This window comes from Sphaeramia orbicularis, chromosome 21 (genome assembly GCF_902148855.1).
Source record: "Sphaeramia orbicularis chromosome 21, fSphaOr1.1, whole genome shotgun sequence".
In the NCBI taxonomy this organism is placed as follows: Eukaryota; Metazoa; Chordata; class Actinopteri; order Kurtiformes; family Apogonidae; genus Sphaeramia; species Sphaeramia orbicularis.
This window is the reverse complement of record NC_043977.1, coordinates 22,220,088-22,239,767: the sequence shown is the minus strand read 5'-3', so window position 1 is coordinate 22,239,767 and position 19,680 is coordinate 22,220,088. Positions and strand designations below refer to the sequence as shown.

At 36.8% G+C, this 19,680-nt stretch overlaps 1 protein-coding gene across 1 annotated transcript; it reads left to right on the top strand.

Annotated features, from left to right (window-relative positions):
- The first annotated feature begins 3,623 nt into the window (after positions 1-3,623).
- On the top strand, positions 3,624-18,717 carry abcb11a (ATP-binding cassette, sub-family B (MDR/TAP), member 11a). Its single transcript, XM_030125534.1, has 27 exons — positions 3,624-3,672; positions 3,777-3,792; positions 3,889-3,937; positions 4,091-4,332; positions 4,409-4,493; positions 4,600-4,733; positions 4,825-4,996; positions 6,617-6,741; positions 6,834-7,008; positions 9,134-9,247; positions 9,352-9,462; positions 10,082-10,207; positions 10,291-10,494; positions 10,598-10,768; positions 10,842-11,031; positions 12,775-12,871; positions 12,962-13,073; positions 13,154-13,318; positions 13,980-14,084; positions 15,200-15,361; positions 15,476-15,679; positions 15,976-16,217; positions 16,322-16,478; positions 16,569-16,766; positions 16,860-17,066; positions 17,381-17,527; positions 18,261-18,717. The coding sequence occupies exons 1-27, from the start codon at positions 3,624-3,626 to the stop codon at positions 18,459-18,461; spliced, it is 3,960 nt and encodes a 1,319-aa protein (XP_029981394.1). The 3' UTR covers positions 18,462-18,717.
- Positions 18,718-19,680: the final 963 nt, after the last annotated feature.

Sequence of the window (19,680 nt, the reverse complement as noted above, 5' to 3'; positions counted from 1 at the left end):
TCAGTGAGTAATGCAATCATCTCTTTGAAAACATATGGACAAACAGGGGCTGGTAACAGTGATGGGACTCTACCAATTGTGCCAGTACAAGTGAAGTCCAGCAAGGGAAACAAAATAATACAAACATACGCATTTTTAGATCCAGGCAGCACCGATACATTTTGCTCAGAAACAATGATGAGAAAGCTGAACCTTAATGGAAGGAAAACACAAATCAGCTTGTTAACCATGGGCCCCAAGGCATCTGTGTCCAGATATCTGCTAAAAGACTTGAAGATTGCAAGCCTCAATGGTAAACAATTTTACGATCTGCCCAAGGTCTACACTCAGAAGAGAATGCCTGTAAGCACAAGAAATATAATTAAAAAGGAAGAACTGGCTAAGTGGCCATACTTGGATAGTGTTGTTTTCCCTCGTATCCAAGCTGAGGTGGAGCTGTTGATAGGAACCAACACCTCTAAATTGCTGGAACCATGGGAAGTCATCAATGGCCATGGCAATGGACCATATGCTATTAAGACCCTATTGGGGTGGGTTATTAATGGTTCCCTTTCAGATTACAGTGAGGAGTGGAGTCAGAGTGGCTATTCCGCCGCAACTGTTAATAGGATCTCTATAACAAAGTTGGAGAAGTTGCCAAAGAATCAGCGTGTTGCCAGGCAACGTATTCTTAGACTACAAAGGAGATTTGGGAGAGACGAGAAGTTTCACAGAGAATATCTACCTTTGCTACAGGAACGGCAGAGGTGGGCTAAGGAGAGACGAAGTCTTGTCCCCGGAAATATTGTACTCATTGCAGACCCTACAGCTCCACATGGTTCGTGGTTACTTGGAAGAGTTTTGGAGACCTATCCAGACAGGAGAGGTCTGGTTCGTTCAGCCAAAATAAAAACCAAAACAAGTACACTGGTTACGCCAGTAACAAAGCTTTGCCTGCTTCAAGAAGCTGCAAATTAAACTCTAATTAAGAGGCCATTTTTGTTTGACTTTTTGTGAATATATTGGCTCCATTATGTGAATTGTATTTTTGAATTGTTCATGTCTTCCTGCCATTCTCAATTAGGGGCCGGTGTGTTGGAGCCAAAATACAGTTTTGTTTGTTTATTCCTCTTTTTTGTTTTGACCTTAATTTACTAATTGTTTAGTGGGTGTGGCTGTGATTGCCACAGGTGCAGCTCATCTTGGGTGTGGCAAACTTGCATATACCTGCTGTGTGAGGTGGGCGAGGTGTGTGTGAGGACAGCCCCAAACAATTTTCAGACCGTGAAACTTGAAAGCATGAGATTGAGTTGGTCGGCATTTGGAATGTTTTCTTTTGTATTAAGAAGCCTATTTTGTTTATATGTAGAGAGTATTTGGAAAGACAATTGTGAACTGTGATGAACTCTTGGACTTTATAATGGGAGAAAAATAGATTGGCATATCCAAACACAAAGAAACCCAGCTGGACATTCATTCATTCACGCATGGAAAATACAACAGGTTGAACCCTTCCACACCGTTGTAGCAGCTAAAGGTAAAGCCACTACACATTTATTTATTCATATAGTGCCTTTAAGAACCTGAGTTCCAAGGTGCTTTGCAAGAGAAAAACACAAACAACAGATCACAAAGCATATAGAGTAAACACAACATAATGAGCTGAGAAGAAGCTTAGAAATGGACCTTTGTGGAAGCTCTGTATTCAGGGTCAAGCGGAATTATGCAAACATTTCCATTATTTCCAACAAAACTTAAGTAAGTCTACATGACTTTACAGAACCACACATCAGCCACATCATCAGGTGATGGTTCAGATTTGGAACACATCTCTGCAGAGCTGTGAATTAGGCTTTACATCATTTATCTCTGTAAGATTTCATTTATGATATGAAACTGGAAATTCATAAGAAAATAATTAATAAATACAGCCTGGCTTTCTTTTTAATCCATGAAGACCCAAACATCCACTGTTGACCAAAAGCATCAACTGATCTAAAATCTTTAATAACTTCTGAACCTCTAAACCTATCAATACATGTAAATAATTGCTGTAAAACGCAGTTTGTCATCTTTTCATGGTCATCAGATATGACCCATGGAGTTGGATCAATGACAGTGAATGGAAATGCTTGTTTTTACATTCTGTTATTGATATATTTGCTGAAAAACTAACTTTTTCTTCAGTTTTCTTTGTTTTTTAGAAAATATCCCTCAACCTTAAACTGAGGGTTTATGACCATCTACATGATAAATAAATTAAATATTGGAAAATACTTGATTTTCGCTGAATAAAATGCAAAATACAGAGGATAATATTATAAAAGAAAGGTTAAATACAGAGGAAAATTTATTTGAGAAGTGCTAAAAAAGTAGCTCTGGGTCTTTAGTGATTAATACAAATGTGGTCTTAATATTTTTCCTGATGAAAAATAATCATAAAAAAAAAATAGAATTTGTCAGTGAAAGTGTTTTTTATTACACTGTGTCTAAGTAGAGCCCCCACCCTCTTGTGTCATTATCATTCATCTGTGTTGTGAATAATAACCGGTTGTAAAGTAGGAGCAAATTCCAAACCACGGCCCTCAACATGTCCTGTCGGACGTTAACCCTCTGAGCATCTGTCATTTTCCCATCATTTCCATTTTTTCATTACATCATTAGTTATTATTATGTATTAATTTTTACTCTGCGTAACCGTTCATAAAAGATGCTGCACATAGAATAACGCAAAATGAATGTTTACACCGATGAGAAACTAAAACCATACAAATGTGTTTGCTGTTGTCATTAGATTCGATTTTTATGCTCATGGAAAATAAATTGTCTTAAAAATTTGATGAAACCATGTTTTTCTTTCTCATGTCAGATCAGCTGATTATGTTCTTAGCATATTTTTGTCATTGATAAGAGGGGAGTTCCTATATTTTTTTTATGTGCTGTTATTGAAAAAGCTATTACGACAATGAATCACGTTCAGGTCTTGACTAATAACCCTGCGGTCATTCAACTTATTTTACAATCATCAATAGAATTACAGCGGTTTTCCTTTTTTGGTAACAAAATGTCACCAATGTCATCAAATCTGACATCACAAAAAGTCCCACTGCATTTGTCTGTAAACGTGCACTTGTATAAACTAAAATAACAAATTTACTGTAGTGTAAGTATTGATCACATTTTGCCAAACCAAGACAGTGTAGAAGGTCATAATTCTGACACAACTCTTATCAGTCTAATGGAGGTGTAGATAATGGGAAAGGATAGGCAGAGGTTAGTTGAATATAAGGTAGGAGTCTCCTCAGTGGTGTTTCAGAAGAAGGTGGATGATCACTGTGACGGTACAGTACATTTTGGGCTTCCTCACTAAAATTTGCTGTTCCTCTTTGATACGATTTGTTATTAATTTTGATATGACATTAGTTTGTTTTTAGAATATGTATTAAAATGTGTTCAAAGTAGTTCAAGTTAAACAACTTATATTCACTTGATGGAAATAATAAATTCAGAATGACTTTCCATTAACTTTGTGCTTGTTTTAATTTATATCCAAATTGAACGTCATAATGTTTAATTTCACTGATCAATGTGAAATGGATTTTTTTGTAGTAAAGTGAGGACACACCTGCATCAGGGCAACAAACATGAAAAACTCCATCGAGCTTACATCTGCTCAGAATGAGGATAAAGAAGGTGAGAGATCTGATTATATTGTTAACAAAGAAATATAGCTGTAATTTAAAACAAAAGTGAAGAAATAATCAGCAACTCATGATTGAGTTTCACCGTTCTTTCAGCAGACACTCAGAATGGGTAAGTGTGTATCATTATAGTTGACAATTTTCATCATATATCATGTTTTAGTCAATAATATGTTCATATGTGTACTCATAACCATCTAATTCACAGAGATGAAAAGAAAAAGGCGAATACATTGGGTGTTGGATTCTTTCAACTGGTGAGTACTTCTTTGTCTCATATCTCACATTAACTCTTTCATGAGTTTCATTACTGTAAATGTTATGATTAAATATCAAAAAGCCATCAAAATGGTAGAGGAAATTCTCCTATGAAAATGAGTAAAATGTCCACCTATTTCTCTTTATTTCAGTTCCGATTTGCCACCACAAAAGACACTGTGATGATGGTGTTGGGTGGCATTTGCGCCGTCATCCATGGAGCAGCTACCCCTCTGATGCTTCTGGTTTATGGGAGGATAACAAACACTTTTGTGGCCTATGACCTTGAGGTCCAAGAACTGACAGATGGAAACAAAGTTTGCATCAATGACACAATCCACTGGATAAATGGTACAATATACGAAACAGCAGAAAACCTCACTCTGATATGTGGGTGAGTAAAATGCCACTGATGATCTGATTGTAAAGACATTGTGGACCTGTGTGTTTCTAAAATACTGACTTTACAGGGTGGATATTGAAGCACAGATGACCATGTTTGCATATTACTATGTTGGAATTGGATTAGGAGTTATGCTTCTTAGTTACATTCAAGTAAGTAAGATTAAATTTGGAAGCCAATAAAATTGTAATTATGTCTTCATAAAGTGTGAATTTAATCTAATTCTGTGACACGGTGATCATCCATCATGCACTGCAGATTGTCTTCTGGGTGTCAGCAGCTGCAAGACAGATTCAAAGAATCCGGAAGACTTATTTCCGAAAAGTGATGAGAATGGAGATTGGATGGTTTGACTGTAACTCTGTTGGTGAACTGAACACAAGGATATCTGAGTGAGTTGTGGCTTTTTATCTTCAGGTCAGACTGTTATCAGTGTATGACTGGTTTACACAGTTTTCCCTGCTTCACTCTGTTCCTCTACAGTGACATCAACAAGATCAACAACGCCATTGCTGATCAGGTGTCTTTCTTTATTGAGAGGCTCTCTACATTTGTGTTTGGTTTCTTGGTTGGGTTCATCGGTGGGTGGAAGCTGACTTTAGTCGTCATAGCAGTAAGCCCACTAATCGGTGCAGCTGCTGGACTCATGGCTATGGTAAGACTCTGCAGAGATTCATCAGTGTAATTATTACCCCACCCCCTGAAGGGGAGGCAAGGGGTATTGCTTTTGGTTTGGTTTGTTACCTCCGCCAAGGAGGTTATGTTTTTGCTGGCGTTGGTTTGTCTGTCTGTCTGTCTGTGTGCAAGATAACTCAAAAAGTTATGAATGGATTTGGATGAAAATATCAGGAAATGTTGATACTGGCACAAGGAACAAATGATTAGATTTTGGTGGTGATTGGGGGGGGGGGGGGGCATGGGGGGGGGGCACTGATCTGCCTTGGCAGAGGTCTGTGCTCTCAGAGTGCTTTTCTAGTTTGTTTGTTTCTTACTTTGGTTGTTAACACTCTAACAGCAAAACTATTGGTTGAATTCATACTAAATTGGGTTTATAGATTGCCAGTGACCCAGAATAGATGTGGTTGCATTTTGGGAAAAGTAGGTCAAAGTTAACATTTTTTACAAATTTTTAAATGTTTTTTCTTCTCCCATTTAATCATTATGGTCATAATGGGTGACATTTCAAATATTTATAAAAACATTAATTTTGTTACTTCAAACTTGGCACATAAATAGAGGCAATTGATATGCTGACATCACCACAGACATAGACATGATGACATCAGCTGGATCCATGCCAAAATAAGCTCAAATATGTGCGAGGGGCGGGATTTGTTGTGCCTGACACCACTTGTTTATTTATTTGAAGTTTGTTTTATTTTTCCAAAGGAACAGTGCATATTAATAAACATACTATGTGCCAATATGCAAGATTATAGCCAAGACTAATTTCCACCTTTAGTCCCTATACAAAACAACATAGTTCACATAAAACAGTATAATCCAGTGTTCTCATTCAACAGACCAGTAAAACACATTATACAGTATCAGCTAAGAATTGACATTGGCTGATACTGATGAAGATGATTGAAGATGATATTACTCTAATGGCAGTAGTTGATATTCATCTGTAGTGTAACATGGTTGATTCACATATTGTATTTGCATAGTTTCATTTCTGCTCATTCAGACAGTGTAATGAAGAGATGAAACACTTAAAATTTCTTTGTCTGACTCCGGCACAAACATTACAATAACTAACAATAACAACAATAAAACAAAATGAATACAGATAAACAACCAGGGATGTAGTGATATATTGGTTGAACACTGATAAGTGAGGATATCAGTATGGACATACACTATAATATATAATTTCACAGGTCGCAGTGGTAGGTATTTGTCTGTTTTCTAATATTAACCTTTTTTTTCATAAATTTGTGTCATTAAATATGTTTTAATAAAATCTTGTATGTTTTATGAAAGCCTGAAATACTTGAAAACACTCCTACATACTGTATATAATGAGGATTTCACTGCCATAGCAACTAAAACAAAATAAACAAAAAGAAAATAACACCAGCATTGGCTATAACTGAATTGTCATTTTATTGTCATCTACAATTTTACAAGAGTCACCCCCCCCCCAAAAAAAACCCCCAAAACATTGGTATCGATGCCCATAATCTCACAATGAGAACATGATTAAAAAATTTGTCACGTCTAATTTTAAACACGTCTGTTTTACATATTTTAATCTATTTCTTCCCTGAAGGCGGTGGCCAGACTGACAGGCAGGGAGTTGACGGCCTATGCAAAGGCAGGAGCAGTGGCCGACGAGGTCCTGTCAGCTATCAGAACTGTAGCTGCATTTGGTGGAGAGGAGAAAGAAGCTGAACGGTATATATTCAATCCAACTGAAGATTATCCTGTAGATACTGCATCATTAATTAATTAATTCAGAACATATTTTACCCTTTAACCTCTCACAGGTATGACAAAAACCTTGTGGAAGCTCAGAACTGGGGTGTGAAAAAGGGCACAATCACAGGAATTTTCCAAGGATACCTATGGTGCATCATTTTGCTTTGCTATGCTTTGGCCTTTTGGTATGGATCTAAACTGGTTATCGACACAAAGGAGCTGACCCCTGGTACTCTTATTCAGGTATTTGAAATGTAATATATTCAGCTTTTCACACATATAAATCAGTGGCGGCTCTTCAATAGAGGGCCGCCCCACCTGTCTCTCATACAGAAGAAGATGATAGGAATCACCAAAAATAATTTTACTTACACAATATTTATATAAACCAGCTATACATGAGACAGACCATAATTACTATGTATAATCTGCATTCAAGTGTAGTTTAACCCTTTCATGCATGAATTATGAAAACCTAAATCAAGATTTTTTTTCCTGAGTGTTTTTATTCCTCTTTATACATGAAAAAAAAACCATGTGATTGAATTTTTTTTTTTTTTTTAAATGAACTTGTTTTTCATGGAGTTACAAAAATGTCCACCCAGCTGGACACCATGCATTTAATTGTTGAAGCAAAGAAACATGCATTTACTGTCATACTGTGTGAAAACTATGAAATAAATGTTTTTTTATGTTGCTAATCTGATGTTTTCTCACATTTTAGCATACTATAATAGTTATTACTCACCCAAATAATATGCAAAAAACAACTAAACACAACAACTTAAAAAAAACCAACAAAAACAAACCTGTTAATTACAGCCTAATAACAATTAGCAGTTGATTTCCACTCAAATATGTTGCTGCAGATCAGGTTTATCAAGAACAGGATTGTTACAGTAACAGTATGAATTAGAGTGTATTATGGGATGGTGTGTAAGTATCCACTGTGTTGCAAATATGCAAATAAAACAACAAAATCCATGAATATACGAGAGAACAGCTGTAGAATAACTGTCCACTGGAGTGACCACTGTGCATGAAAGGGTTAATAATGTTTTCGGTCATTTAGTGAGCAGTCAAGTCATGTGTTTTCTGTTTGGGGTGCAAAAATCTTTGCCCAAGGCTCTTCATTTACCATAATACACTCTCGATGTAAATATCCCGTGTGCAGTAGACCCCATCCAATACAAGAGATAGGAGAGCCTCAGGGCGCAAAAAATTGTAACTAAGCACCACCCATAGGAGTAAATGTTACATCCCAAAATGAATCAAGACCTTCCAGAAATGGAATCAGTGAATAGGTCTGTAAGTAATACTACTGAGCCATAGCACAATAACAGGGTAGCTCAGTAGTTAACAGAACCGGTTCAGGATGCAGGAGGTGGGGGATAGCTTCCTGGCATCAGTGGTGGTCTTATGCTGATTTTTAATTTTTTTAATGCCATGCGATCTACCTGCACTACCTCCAGCCCTGGTCTAAATACATTGTCCATTGAATGAGTGGAAAAGACACTTGTCAGGTACATGCCTGATGTTAACAATAGTCAAAGAAAAATGTGCATGTTTGAAGGATAGACAGGTGAAATGTACATATAAAATATACATGACTGAAAACACATATTGTATATTTTAATTTCAATTAATATTTTAACCCGTTCATGCATGAATTATGAGAACCTTAATCATGATTTTTTTCCCCCCTGTTTTTATTCCTCTTTATGCATGAAAAAAAAAAAAAATGCAGTTGACAGCTTTTTCTGAACCTATTTTTCATGGAGCTGCAAAAATGTCCACTCAAATGGATATGATGCATTTAATTTTTGAAGCAAAGAAATGTGTATTTACTGATAAACAGTGAAAACTATGAAATCTAAACACTCTTAATGCTGCTAATCTGATGTTTTCTCATATTTATACATACTCTAATACTAGTTATTACTCACTTCATGGAGATAATATACAAAAACCCATTTTGTTAAAGAAAAAAATGATAATTACAGTCTAATAACAATTGATTTACACTCACACGTTACTGCAGATCAGGTTTATCAAGAACAGCAAAGTTACATATGCATAAGCGTCCACTGTGTTGGCTGATATGGAACTAAAACAACAAAACCCATGAATATATAAGAGAACAGCTGGAGAATAACTGTCCACTGGAGTGACCACTGTGCATGAAAGGGTTAAAATAGTGGTGTATGTGCTTTTGTGTATTCAGTGTTAATATGTGGTTATAGTGCAGCTGAAATACAGCGCCTCACTAAGAAATAACTTTAGCACCTGTCGCTGACGCAAATACGGTGCAGATATCTTCAAACCAGTGGCCTTTCGTAATGCGGTTGCCTCGTTGATGTGTCTGCAGGTGTTCTTTGGAGTTCTTATTGCAGCCATGAACCTGGGACAGGCCTCGCCGTGTCTGGAGGCTTTTGCTTCTGGTCGTGCGGCTGCGAAGACCATCTTTGACACCATTGACAGGGTAAAGTCAAACCACAACAGAACATTTGATATGAGAGATGATGATCAAGACTTGATTGGTTATAGTGGTCTGTAAATAACTCCTACTTGTGCTTGAATCAACAGGAGCCAGAAATTGACTGTTTTTCTGATGACGGTTACAAACTAGACAGAGTGAAAGGTGACATTGAGTTTCGTGATGTCACTTTTCATTACCCATCTCGGCCTGAAGTTAAGGTAAGTTGATTTAACCCATATAGACCCAAACATCCATCACCAACCAAAATCATTCACGGAAATCAAATGTTGAATACCAATTAATCCACTAATCCTATCAAAACATGGAAATAATTGGTGTAAAATGCAGTTTTTCATATTTTCATGGTCATCAGATATGACCCATTTGGATGCTCAGAGGCTCCGTTGTGAACGTTGGAACACTGTCATCTTCTACAACATTGACTCACCAGCAAAACCCACGGAGACTGATAAATGACAGCGCTTATTTTATGTTCAGTTAATAATATATTTTACACAATAATGTATCTTTTTCTTCAGTTTTCTCTGTTTTTGATATAATAACCCTCAACTTTAATCTGAGCATTAATGAGCATCTACATAATTAGTACATTAAATATAGAGAAATACCTGATATTCACTTAAAAATGCAAAATACTGAACCTAATATTAAAGTAAACGGTGATAAATCACTTAAGAAAGGTTGAAAATAGGAGGAAAAAATAATTTGGTAAGTGTCATAAAAGCAGCACTGGGTCTTTATGGGTTAATGGGCATTTCTTCCTGTCTATTTCTTAGATTTTGAAATGAATCTCACAAATTCTGACTGGTTTTCCAGATTTTAAACAATATCAACGTGCAAATCAAAGCAGGAGAAACCACAGCTTTTGTTGGACCAAGTGGATCTGGAAAGAGCACAACGGTCCAGTTAATCCAACGGTTTTATGACCCCAAGGAAGGAATGGTACGAGTCTGAGCACCACCACAGACTGATCAGTGGAGAAAAAAGTCTGTAGTAATGGCTCGCAATATAATTCTCATCCCTAGGTGACTTTGGATGGTCACGACATCCGCAGTTTGAACATCCAGTGGCTTCGTTCTCTCATTGGTGTTGTAGAGCAGGAGCCGGTGCTGTTCGCTACGACCATTGCAGAGAACATTCGCTATGGACGACCTGGTGTGACAATGGAAGATATAATCAAGGCGACAAAAGAGGCTAATGCCTACAATTTTATCATGGATCTGCCTCAGGTACTACAATAGATAAGTGATAGATAATTACAATAAATGTGGCAGATTCACAGACATGTATATTCAGCCTAAAATGAATGATGCTTATTTAACAATTCACCAGAAATTTGATACGATGGTTGGAGAAGGTGGAGGTCAGATGAGTGGTGGACAGAAGCAGAGGATCGCCATCGCCCGAGCTCTGATCCGAAACCCTAGAATCCTACTGTTGGATATGGCCACATCAGCTCTAGACAATGAAAGTGAAGCTATTGTTCAGGAAGCACTGGATAAGGTGAGAGTTTGACCTTTAATTCAGGAATAACTAATGAATTTGTCGACTTATTGGTTTGTCCTCATGTCTGCAGGTACGCATGGGGAGGACGACGATCTCCATAGCTCACCGTCTGTCCACGATTAGAAATGCAGATGTTATTGTTGGTTTTGAGCACGGACAGGCGGTGGAAAGAGGAACTCATAGTGAGCTGTTGGAGAGACAAGGCGTCTACTTCACTTTGGTCACCCTTCAGAACCAGGGGCCATCGGGGGACAAATCCAGTGGTAGGCCTACTGAAGACCACATTTAGTATCCTCAAACTGCTTTTTTGTGAAATATGTTTTATTGGAAAATAATTTGCAAATGTAGGACCAAAAAAAAAAGAGGCACGCATACACAAATAGGGCTCCATTCTGCTCCCAAAATAGTATATGACAGAAGATGTAATGTAAAATAATGCAAACAAGCACATAAGAATATAAAATGAGACTATTGAGAGGTTATTCTTCAGGTAACAGATGAGGAATGACCAAATCTTATCCAACTGTGACCTTATATTTTCCAGGTGAAAGGTGTCAGGAATTTCATTCTTTTTCCAAAACATCAAAATACATTTTTTGCTGTGGTCAGACATAAGAAAGAAGTTGCCACTAAGCTTTCTTTAACACAGATATACAGCAGTGAATGATGGTTTGAGTATGATCAGGTTTGATGATGTGGGTACGGGGAAAGTATTAAAGATTTCTGTCCGGTATCACAATTGTCTGGGACAGAATCCTCAAACTGTTGACAGATAAGGTTCATTTCACAAAACTTTTGCTCTTTTTTCACTCACAGCCTTTATTTGCAGTAAAGAAACACTGTTAAATAAACATGTACTGATTTTTTTATCAGGTTACCGACCAAATCATATTATCAGTGACAGGGTAGTACAAGCAGCAGCAGCTGAATTTGAGTCATATTTACACTTCATACTAGTTTTAGAACTTTTATTTACACATAAAACTGGGGTGAATTACAATTTTGTTGTAAAATCAAGATGTAGTAAATTAAAAATACTTGTCAAAGGACAGTTTTGACAGATATTAAGTTGAATTAAAAATGTTTTTATATCAGTTACTTTTTACTTTTCAACCAATTTCAGTAAACGATCGGACAAATAGTAAAATGAAAAAGTCAGGAAATGTATTTACATTTGTTATATATATTTTTATGTCACTGAGTTGTTGACTAATTTTGCATTTTGTCATAAAATACATTCATTGTGCGAATCTTTGATGACTAAAATTTGTTGTGAATTGTTTCATCATATCTTGACAAATAAAGAAAATAATCTAGATTTAAATATAAGATTGAAGTGTCCAGAAATTGGGTAAACCTGAATTTATTATGAAAAAATTTGCAAAATCCAAAAGTTTTGAGACCATCTGATTAATTTTTAGTACTTTTTGATTGTTTTACAACTTTAATTCTATTTGATGATTATAGATAACATAGATGTCAGTGTGTCACCATATTTTAAAATTGCCTGTAAACACATTTTTAACAGTGTAGTGAATTTTGTTCCATAAAAGGAAAACAATCATTTGTTAGTTTAATATCTCATCTAGACAGTAATTGAACTCCTGACCTCTTTTTCTAATGTCTTCTAGCATCAGTGGTTCTCTCAGCAAATTAAGCAATTTAGTGTCATTCTGGAGTTGTTTTTTCTGAATTTAACTCCATCCAGTGTGAGGTTTTCAGAGCTGTGTTTTCTGTTAAACACATTCGGAGGTGACTGTGCGATGTTTTTGAGTGACCTGAAGTCTTTTCCTTTCCTCCTTTCTACATTCAAGCCTACAAATTCTCTCAGATGTGAAGTGTATACAGAATAAATACTGTTTATTGATGGGAGAAACACATTTGAGAGCTCTCAGCCAGAGTCAAAGGGAAAACATAGAGTGTGTTTGAGGTGTCTGATCTGCTGAAGGGCAGAGGAAACCTCAGTATTAAAGCTGCATTGATTTGTTTATTTTTTCTTCCAGATCCAGTTAGTGATGGTACTGAAGAAGACTTTGATGGAAAAGTCAGGAGCTTTAGTCGTGGAAGCTGCAGATCCAGTAAAAGGTCCAGTAAATCCAGGTAATGTGCTTTTCAAATTTAAGTATAATTAGAGGAAAAGACTACAAAAGATTGAGGAAAATAATTTAGTGGTCTCTATTTTCCTTTCAGGAGTTCTATTCGACTGCGATCTGCCAGCAACCTGTCACATGACTTTATTCCTGATGCGGTGTCAGGCAGCTTCAAGATCATCTCACAAGTAGAGATCACATCAGAAAATAAGGTTCCCAAACACTAAGTGCAACAAATGAACTTTATTATTGCTAAAAATCTAAATATAGTTTAAAGCATATTCTTTCACAGGAACATGATGAAGATTCAGATGAGCATGAGGAGTCTGCTCCAGTGGCTCGTATCCTTAAATACAACCAACCTGAATGGCCGTATATGCTGTTGGGTTCACTGGGAGCTGCTGTAAATGGATCTGTCATCCCTATCTATGCTATCCTCTTCAGCCAGATTCTTGGAGTGAGGACTTTTATTTTATGTTATTATTCACAATGTAAATATGTAGATAATATTTAATTCTAATTCTAAATTTAAATTTAAATGTATATTTATATGAATACCTTTTTTTTCTCATTATATTTAATTTTTCACTCATTTGTGGTTTTTCTACCTTTCTTTTCTCTGCACTTGCTTGTTGTATGTTGCTGCTGTTAACTGTGAAATTTCCCCTTATCTTATCTTATCTTATCTTATCTTATCTTATCTTATCTTATCTTATCTTATCTTGTCTTATCTTGTCTTATCTTATCTTATCTTATCTTATCTTGTCTTGTCTTGTCTTGTCTTATCTTGTCTTGTCTTGTCTTGTCTTGTCTTGTCTTACATTACCTTACCTTATCTCGCCTCATCTCATCTTATCTTATCTTATCTTATCTTATCTTATCTTATCTTATCTCATTTCCTCTTATCTTAACTTATGTCTTCTCATTTAATTTTATCTTATCTTATTCTACCTCACCCCATCTCATCTCACTTCACCTCATCTCATCTCATCTCATTTTATCTCATCTTATCTCATCTCATCTTATCTTATCTTATGTATAAATTGTGATGAATGTCTGATCTTTGTGACTGTAGGTCATTTAGGAGCAAATAATTCTTAAGATCTTTGTATTTGCAGACTTTTGCCATTCGTGATGTGAATGAACAGAAGGAGCAGATCAACGGGATTTGTGTTCTCTTTTGCATTGTGGGTGTGATGAGTTTCTTTTCCCAGTTTTTGCAGGTTTGTATACTGTGTATACATATTATATTTGAGAAGTTTAAACTATGTGGCATATTGTGGAGCAGAACACAGTGAAGTAGGAGTTTAGGGTGGGCAGTTAGTTTGTGATTACATTCACACTGTAACATATAACAAATACGGCAAAGATCATCAAAGTTGGCAGTAATGTTGGTCATGACCTCACCCATAAATGTTAAAGTTAAAAGGTCAAAGTTCAAGGTCACAGGATAAAAAAAAAACAACAACACTTAAACCCTATACAATCTGCCACATAAGCATAGTGGATGCTACTGTCAGAGTCTACAACACCACAATCTGATGATTCATGAACTGATTACTGCTTGTTCATTGATTGTGTTTTTTGTTCGGTTTTCGTGCTATTTATTAAGCTGGTTAAAAGAGCAAATTTCCCCCTGGGATCAATAAAGTCATAAAGTCTGTATCTGTAGGATACCCTTGTGATAATTCAGATTTGCATGCTCATTTAATTTTATTCAGTGTTTCTGTTTATGTGGATATAAATTTGTATTGTGTAATCCATTTTCTATTCTATTAAAAAAAAAAACATCATATAAAGTGGAATTGAGTTAGATATCCTAAACAAGTACAAGATGTGAATCAAAACCTCTTTTTAGCACAGTTTAGTTCATATACTGAGTATTACTATTTCATGAGGAAAAATACAGTATACATAAACTGCAAACAGGTCTAAGTGTTTATAGCTAATGCTAATTTGCAACACCAGTCCCTTTATCATCTCTTACGACACTAAAAATGTTTAATAGGAAATAGAGTGCAGCAAAATACCATAAAGGTGGATAATACTGCTCATATAAGGATGCAAAAAGGTACACATCTAAAATTATATATATTATAAAACTAGATGTGAGTACAGGTTTGTTGCTAAATTACCCTCAGCTTGTTAGTTCTTGCAAAACTGATCATGTTTCCAACAACATTTTATATGAATTCTAGAGTCTTTCACTGCAAAAACTGTCTGAGAAAAATATGTTTTACAAACCTGGATGAAGCTGCTCTGACTGATCTGAAAAAAATCCAACTGAATGACACTAGTTGAACATGTTTAAATACTTAACTTCGATTCTACATTTCAGGGATTGGCTTTTGCTAAATCTGGAGAGCTGCTGACCCGCCGGCTTCGAAAAGTAGGATTCCAGGCCATGTTAAGGCAGGAGATTGGCTGGTTTGATGACCCCAAAAACAGCCCTGGAGCTCTCACCACCAGACTGGCCACCGATGCATCAATGGTCCAGGGGGTAAGATATTAAAATTTGCCTCAGTGTTGTGGCACAGAAATATTTTGACCCTCATTCACATGGGTCCGTGTGAGGTTTGTTCCAGTATTGACTTGCTCTGGTCGACTTCTGTAGGCAACAGGCTCTCAGATCGGCATGATTGTCAACTCACTGACCAACATCGGTGTGTCCTTCATCATTGCCTTCTACTTCAGTTGGAAGTTAACGTTGGTGATCATGTGCTTCCTGCCATTCATCGGGCTGTCTGGGGTTTTTCAAGCCAAAATGCTGACAGGCTTTGCAAATGAAGATACAAAGTCAATGGAAGCAGCCGGTCGGGTGAGTTCCACATTTCGTCAGGTGTGGGCAACTCCGGTCCTCAAGGGCCAGTATCCTTCATGTTTTAGATATTTCCCTCTTCCAGTACACCTGGTTCAATTAATGATCAGCTCATCATCAAACTCTGCGGAAGCTTGATAATGAAGTAATGGCTTCCAGTGTGATGGAAGAGGGAAATATCTAAAACTTGCAGGATACTGGCCCTCGAGGACCGGAGTTGCCTACTCCTGCATGAGAACATTTTCGTCCAAGACCATCTGATGTGTTGGTTCCTCTGTGAAATTTCTCTGTCATAGGTTTCCAGTGAAGCTCTTTCCAACATCAGAACCATCGCAGGTTTGGCAAAAGAGAAGACATTTGTGGAATCATACGAGCAGAAACTTGAGTTGCCTTATAAATCTGCCAAGAAACGAGCCAACATCTATGGCCTGTGCTTTGGCTTTGCTCAGTCTGTCATCTTCTTGGCAAACGCTGCTTCATTTAGATACGGAGGCTATCTCGTTAGCACTGAAGGATTACCATACATGTTGGTTTTCAGGTTGGTAAAGTCATTTCTTAAATATTGTCTCTACTAGTAATTTTCTATTGCTGTTATGTTTCATTTAGTGAGTCTATCTCAGAGCTCATTTGCTGTTTCTCCAGGGTGATTTCAGCTGTGGTGACCAGTGGGACGGCCCTGGGCAGAGCCTCCTCCTTCACCCCAGACTATGCCAAAGCCAAAATTGCTGCAGCTCAGTTTTTTAAACTACTGGACCGCATCCCTAAAATCAGCATTAGCAGCACAGACGGAGAGAAATGGGTCTGTGAAGTGAAAAGACTTAAAGACTTCAGATAGAATTTTGCAATGATATGACCTTTATGTGACCCCGTCTGTATTATTTCTCTTTAGGATAATTTCAAGGGTGAAATAGAGTTCCTCAACTGTAAGTTCACGTATCCAACACGGTCGGACACTCAGGTGTTAAAAGGGCTGATTGTGTCTGTGAAGCCTGGTCAGACTTTGGCCTTTGTCGGGAGCAGTGGCTGTGGGAAAAGCACCAGTGTTCAGCTGTTGGAGAGGTTTTATGACCCCGACGAAGGAAACGTGGTGTGTAGACAGACTTATTATTTTACCTATTACCTATTGAATTAGTTACAAAGCATTCAAAGCTGTTCTGATTATGGGATCTTTCATTTTCAGTTGATTGATGGCCACCCATCGCAAAGAGTCAACGTGCCCTTCCTTAGAGCTCAGATTGGCATAGTGTCCCAGGAGCCAGTCCTGTTTGACTGCAGCGTTGCTGAGAATATACAGTATGGAGATAACACCCGCAGTGTCAGCATGGAGGAGATTACTGAGGCTGCAAAGAAAGCCTACCTTCATGACTTTGTGATGACGCTTCCAGATGTGAGTTGAACATCAAAAAGACACTTAATTATAAAACTGATGTTGAAATCATTGTACATATTAAGACGTTAGGTCACCTTCTGGATTAAACAAAAGATGTCAGCATAATTCCTATCATGTATATGATAATGTGACTGTAATGAGTTTATTAAATGTCAACTGTTATTTAAAATATTGCAAGTGGAATGTTGTGCCAAGGTCCTCTAACCCATGCAATATAGTGTAAAGCATTTAATGGTAATGTTATAGATTTATGTTTGTGCAAAACGTGATCTTTCCTTTCCCATTTCTATCTTTATGTTCACAAACTGTAGAAATACAACACTCAAGTTGGTGCTCAGGGCTCTCAACTGTCCAGAGGACAAAAACAGCGTATTGCAATTGCTCGGGCCATAGTCAGAAATCCCAAAATCTTGCTGTTGGATGAAGCAACCTCTGCCCTGGACACGGAGAGTGAAAAGGTACAAAGACAAACCCAACACAGGAAGGCACATTTATTTGGTATAATATTCAGTGAGTAAGTTTCTTGTTGTCTCTCTACAACATACAACATTTTATAAAGCATTTAATTTATCATTATTATTGTATGGATAAGAAAATAGATGAAGTCTCAAGTGCTTCTATATGTTTTTCAGCAAAGCAGACAAGTCAACGTTGATATAAAATCCAAAATTTGAGGGGAAAGCTTTTTTGTTTTATTTTGACATATTTGTATGCTGATCAGAGAGCTGAATAATTATAATTTGGCTCACAGACGCAGTGATACAGTTTCATCTTTCTTCTTTTCTGGTGGTTTATGCCAAAACTTTTATTTTTTTCTGACTTGTGAGTAAAGCCACTGAAGTTTATGATATCATGCTGACATACTTCAATGGGAATTGCAAAAATAGCTTGCATGAAAGCATTTTTATTAAATTGAATTAGTGATAATTACTCTCATGCATGAATTATAAGACACTTGTTAGTAAAGTTATAGAAAACTGCACAGCAAAATAGCACTTTGTTAATGTTTCAACAACTCGCTAAAAATATAACAAATCATATCTTCAGGGCAGCTCATATATTATTAAAAGGGGAAAAGTTCCCCCTGACTCCACTGCACTTCACACTTTACAAATATTATATAAAAAATGCATGTTAACCAAGATGACACCCAAGATGATTTTATGACAAAGCTCTTTTTTTCTCCTGCAGATTGTTCAGTCTGCTCTGGATGAGGCAAGAAAAGGACGAACCTGCATAGTCATTGCCCACAGACTGTCTACCATCCAGACGGCTGATATCATAGCAGTAATGTCACAAGGGGCTGTCGTAGAACAAGGCACACATAATGAACTCATGTCTAAGAGGGGTGCATATTATAATCTGGTCACCACGGGCGCTCCCATCAGCTAAGTGCACCATCATAAGATGTGAATTTAATGAAAAATGTAGTTTTTCATAGGCTTCATTGCAGATAAGATAAATTAGATTCTCTCTTGTGGGGCGGTCTTGGCTTAGATACTGATGCTCATTTTCTAAGATGTAACATGAAGAAAGAAGAAACTGTCCTCGCTTTCTGGTTTTGCAGAATAATTTTTTGATCAGTTTGTTGTAATTACAGTATTTGTCAGAACAATATAGCGTATATTTATTTGTTTATGAGGTTAGTTTTGTAAATGATAAAGATTTTTTATTCTAATTCAAATATTGTATTGATGTTGTATGAAAATATTCTGTCAATTCATCATGTTATGTTTCATTGTTTTTATTAAAAAATCCAACTAAAAACTAATGAGCACTGGTCTTGAAAAGTTATAAAATGTACTTTTAGGAGGAGAAATGAATATGATGTGAATATAATTCTTTCTTTCTTTCTTTCTTTCTTTCTTTCTTTCTTTCTTTCTTTCTTTCTTTCTTTCTTTCTTTCATATTATCATCTTACTTGTTATAGCTACTATAACTATATTTCTGATTTCTGAGTCATCAGGTTTATGTACACTGCCCCACATTGTAAATTTGCCTCAAAGGACTTCACAGTCTGTAAATACTCTATTTCATCTGATCCTTGGTTTGAGTAAAAAAAAAAAAAAAAAAAACTCCCTCCAAAAATATCTTTGATGGGAAAAAAACCTCAGCAAGAGCCACAGAGGAGGGATCTCTCTTCTTGGATGGACAAACAGTGCCAGCAGTGTTGCATGAGCCGAAATTTGCATACGTCATCTATCATATCCTAATGTGCAATGACTAGGCAAGTTTCCTGCACCCACCAGTAAAGCTGCTGCACTTAATTAAGGACTGTAAATATCAAAATCCTCTGTATTTCCTGTAGTTGTTTTGGAGGAGCTGAATGACTCACACTCCACTGCTATAGACCAAATCCATCCAGATTAACTTTTTTCATCTTTTCCAGGTACAGTGCACAGGCAGAGCTCCATGAACCCCAACACAGCTAAGATAGCCTTATATGTCAACCTACCATCATAAATCATTCAAAGGAGCTATGGCAACAACTGCAAGCTCTTCAGTTTGAACTCACAAAGGGTAAAACATTATGTTCCAGAGTTGTGAGAGGTCAGAATTATAAAACATCAGAATAACTGTCCGCACCCTGACAATATGGCCATTTTCCAGA

Excerpts from the sequence above, each read along its gene's own strand:
- abcb11a (XM_030125534.1), top strand. The coding sequence starts at position 3,624 with ATGAAAAACTCCATCGAGCTTACATCTGCTCAGAATGAGGATAAAGAA. Across the intron at positions 7,009-9,133 it reads CCCCTGGTACTCTTATTCAG|GTGTTCTTTGGAGTTCTTAT; the intron begins GTATTTGAAATG and ends ATGTGTCTGCAG. Across the intron at positions 11,032-12,774 it reads GCCATCGGGGGACAAATCCA|ATCCAGTTAGTGATGGTACT; the intron begins GTGGTAGGCCTA and ends TTTTTCTTCCAG.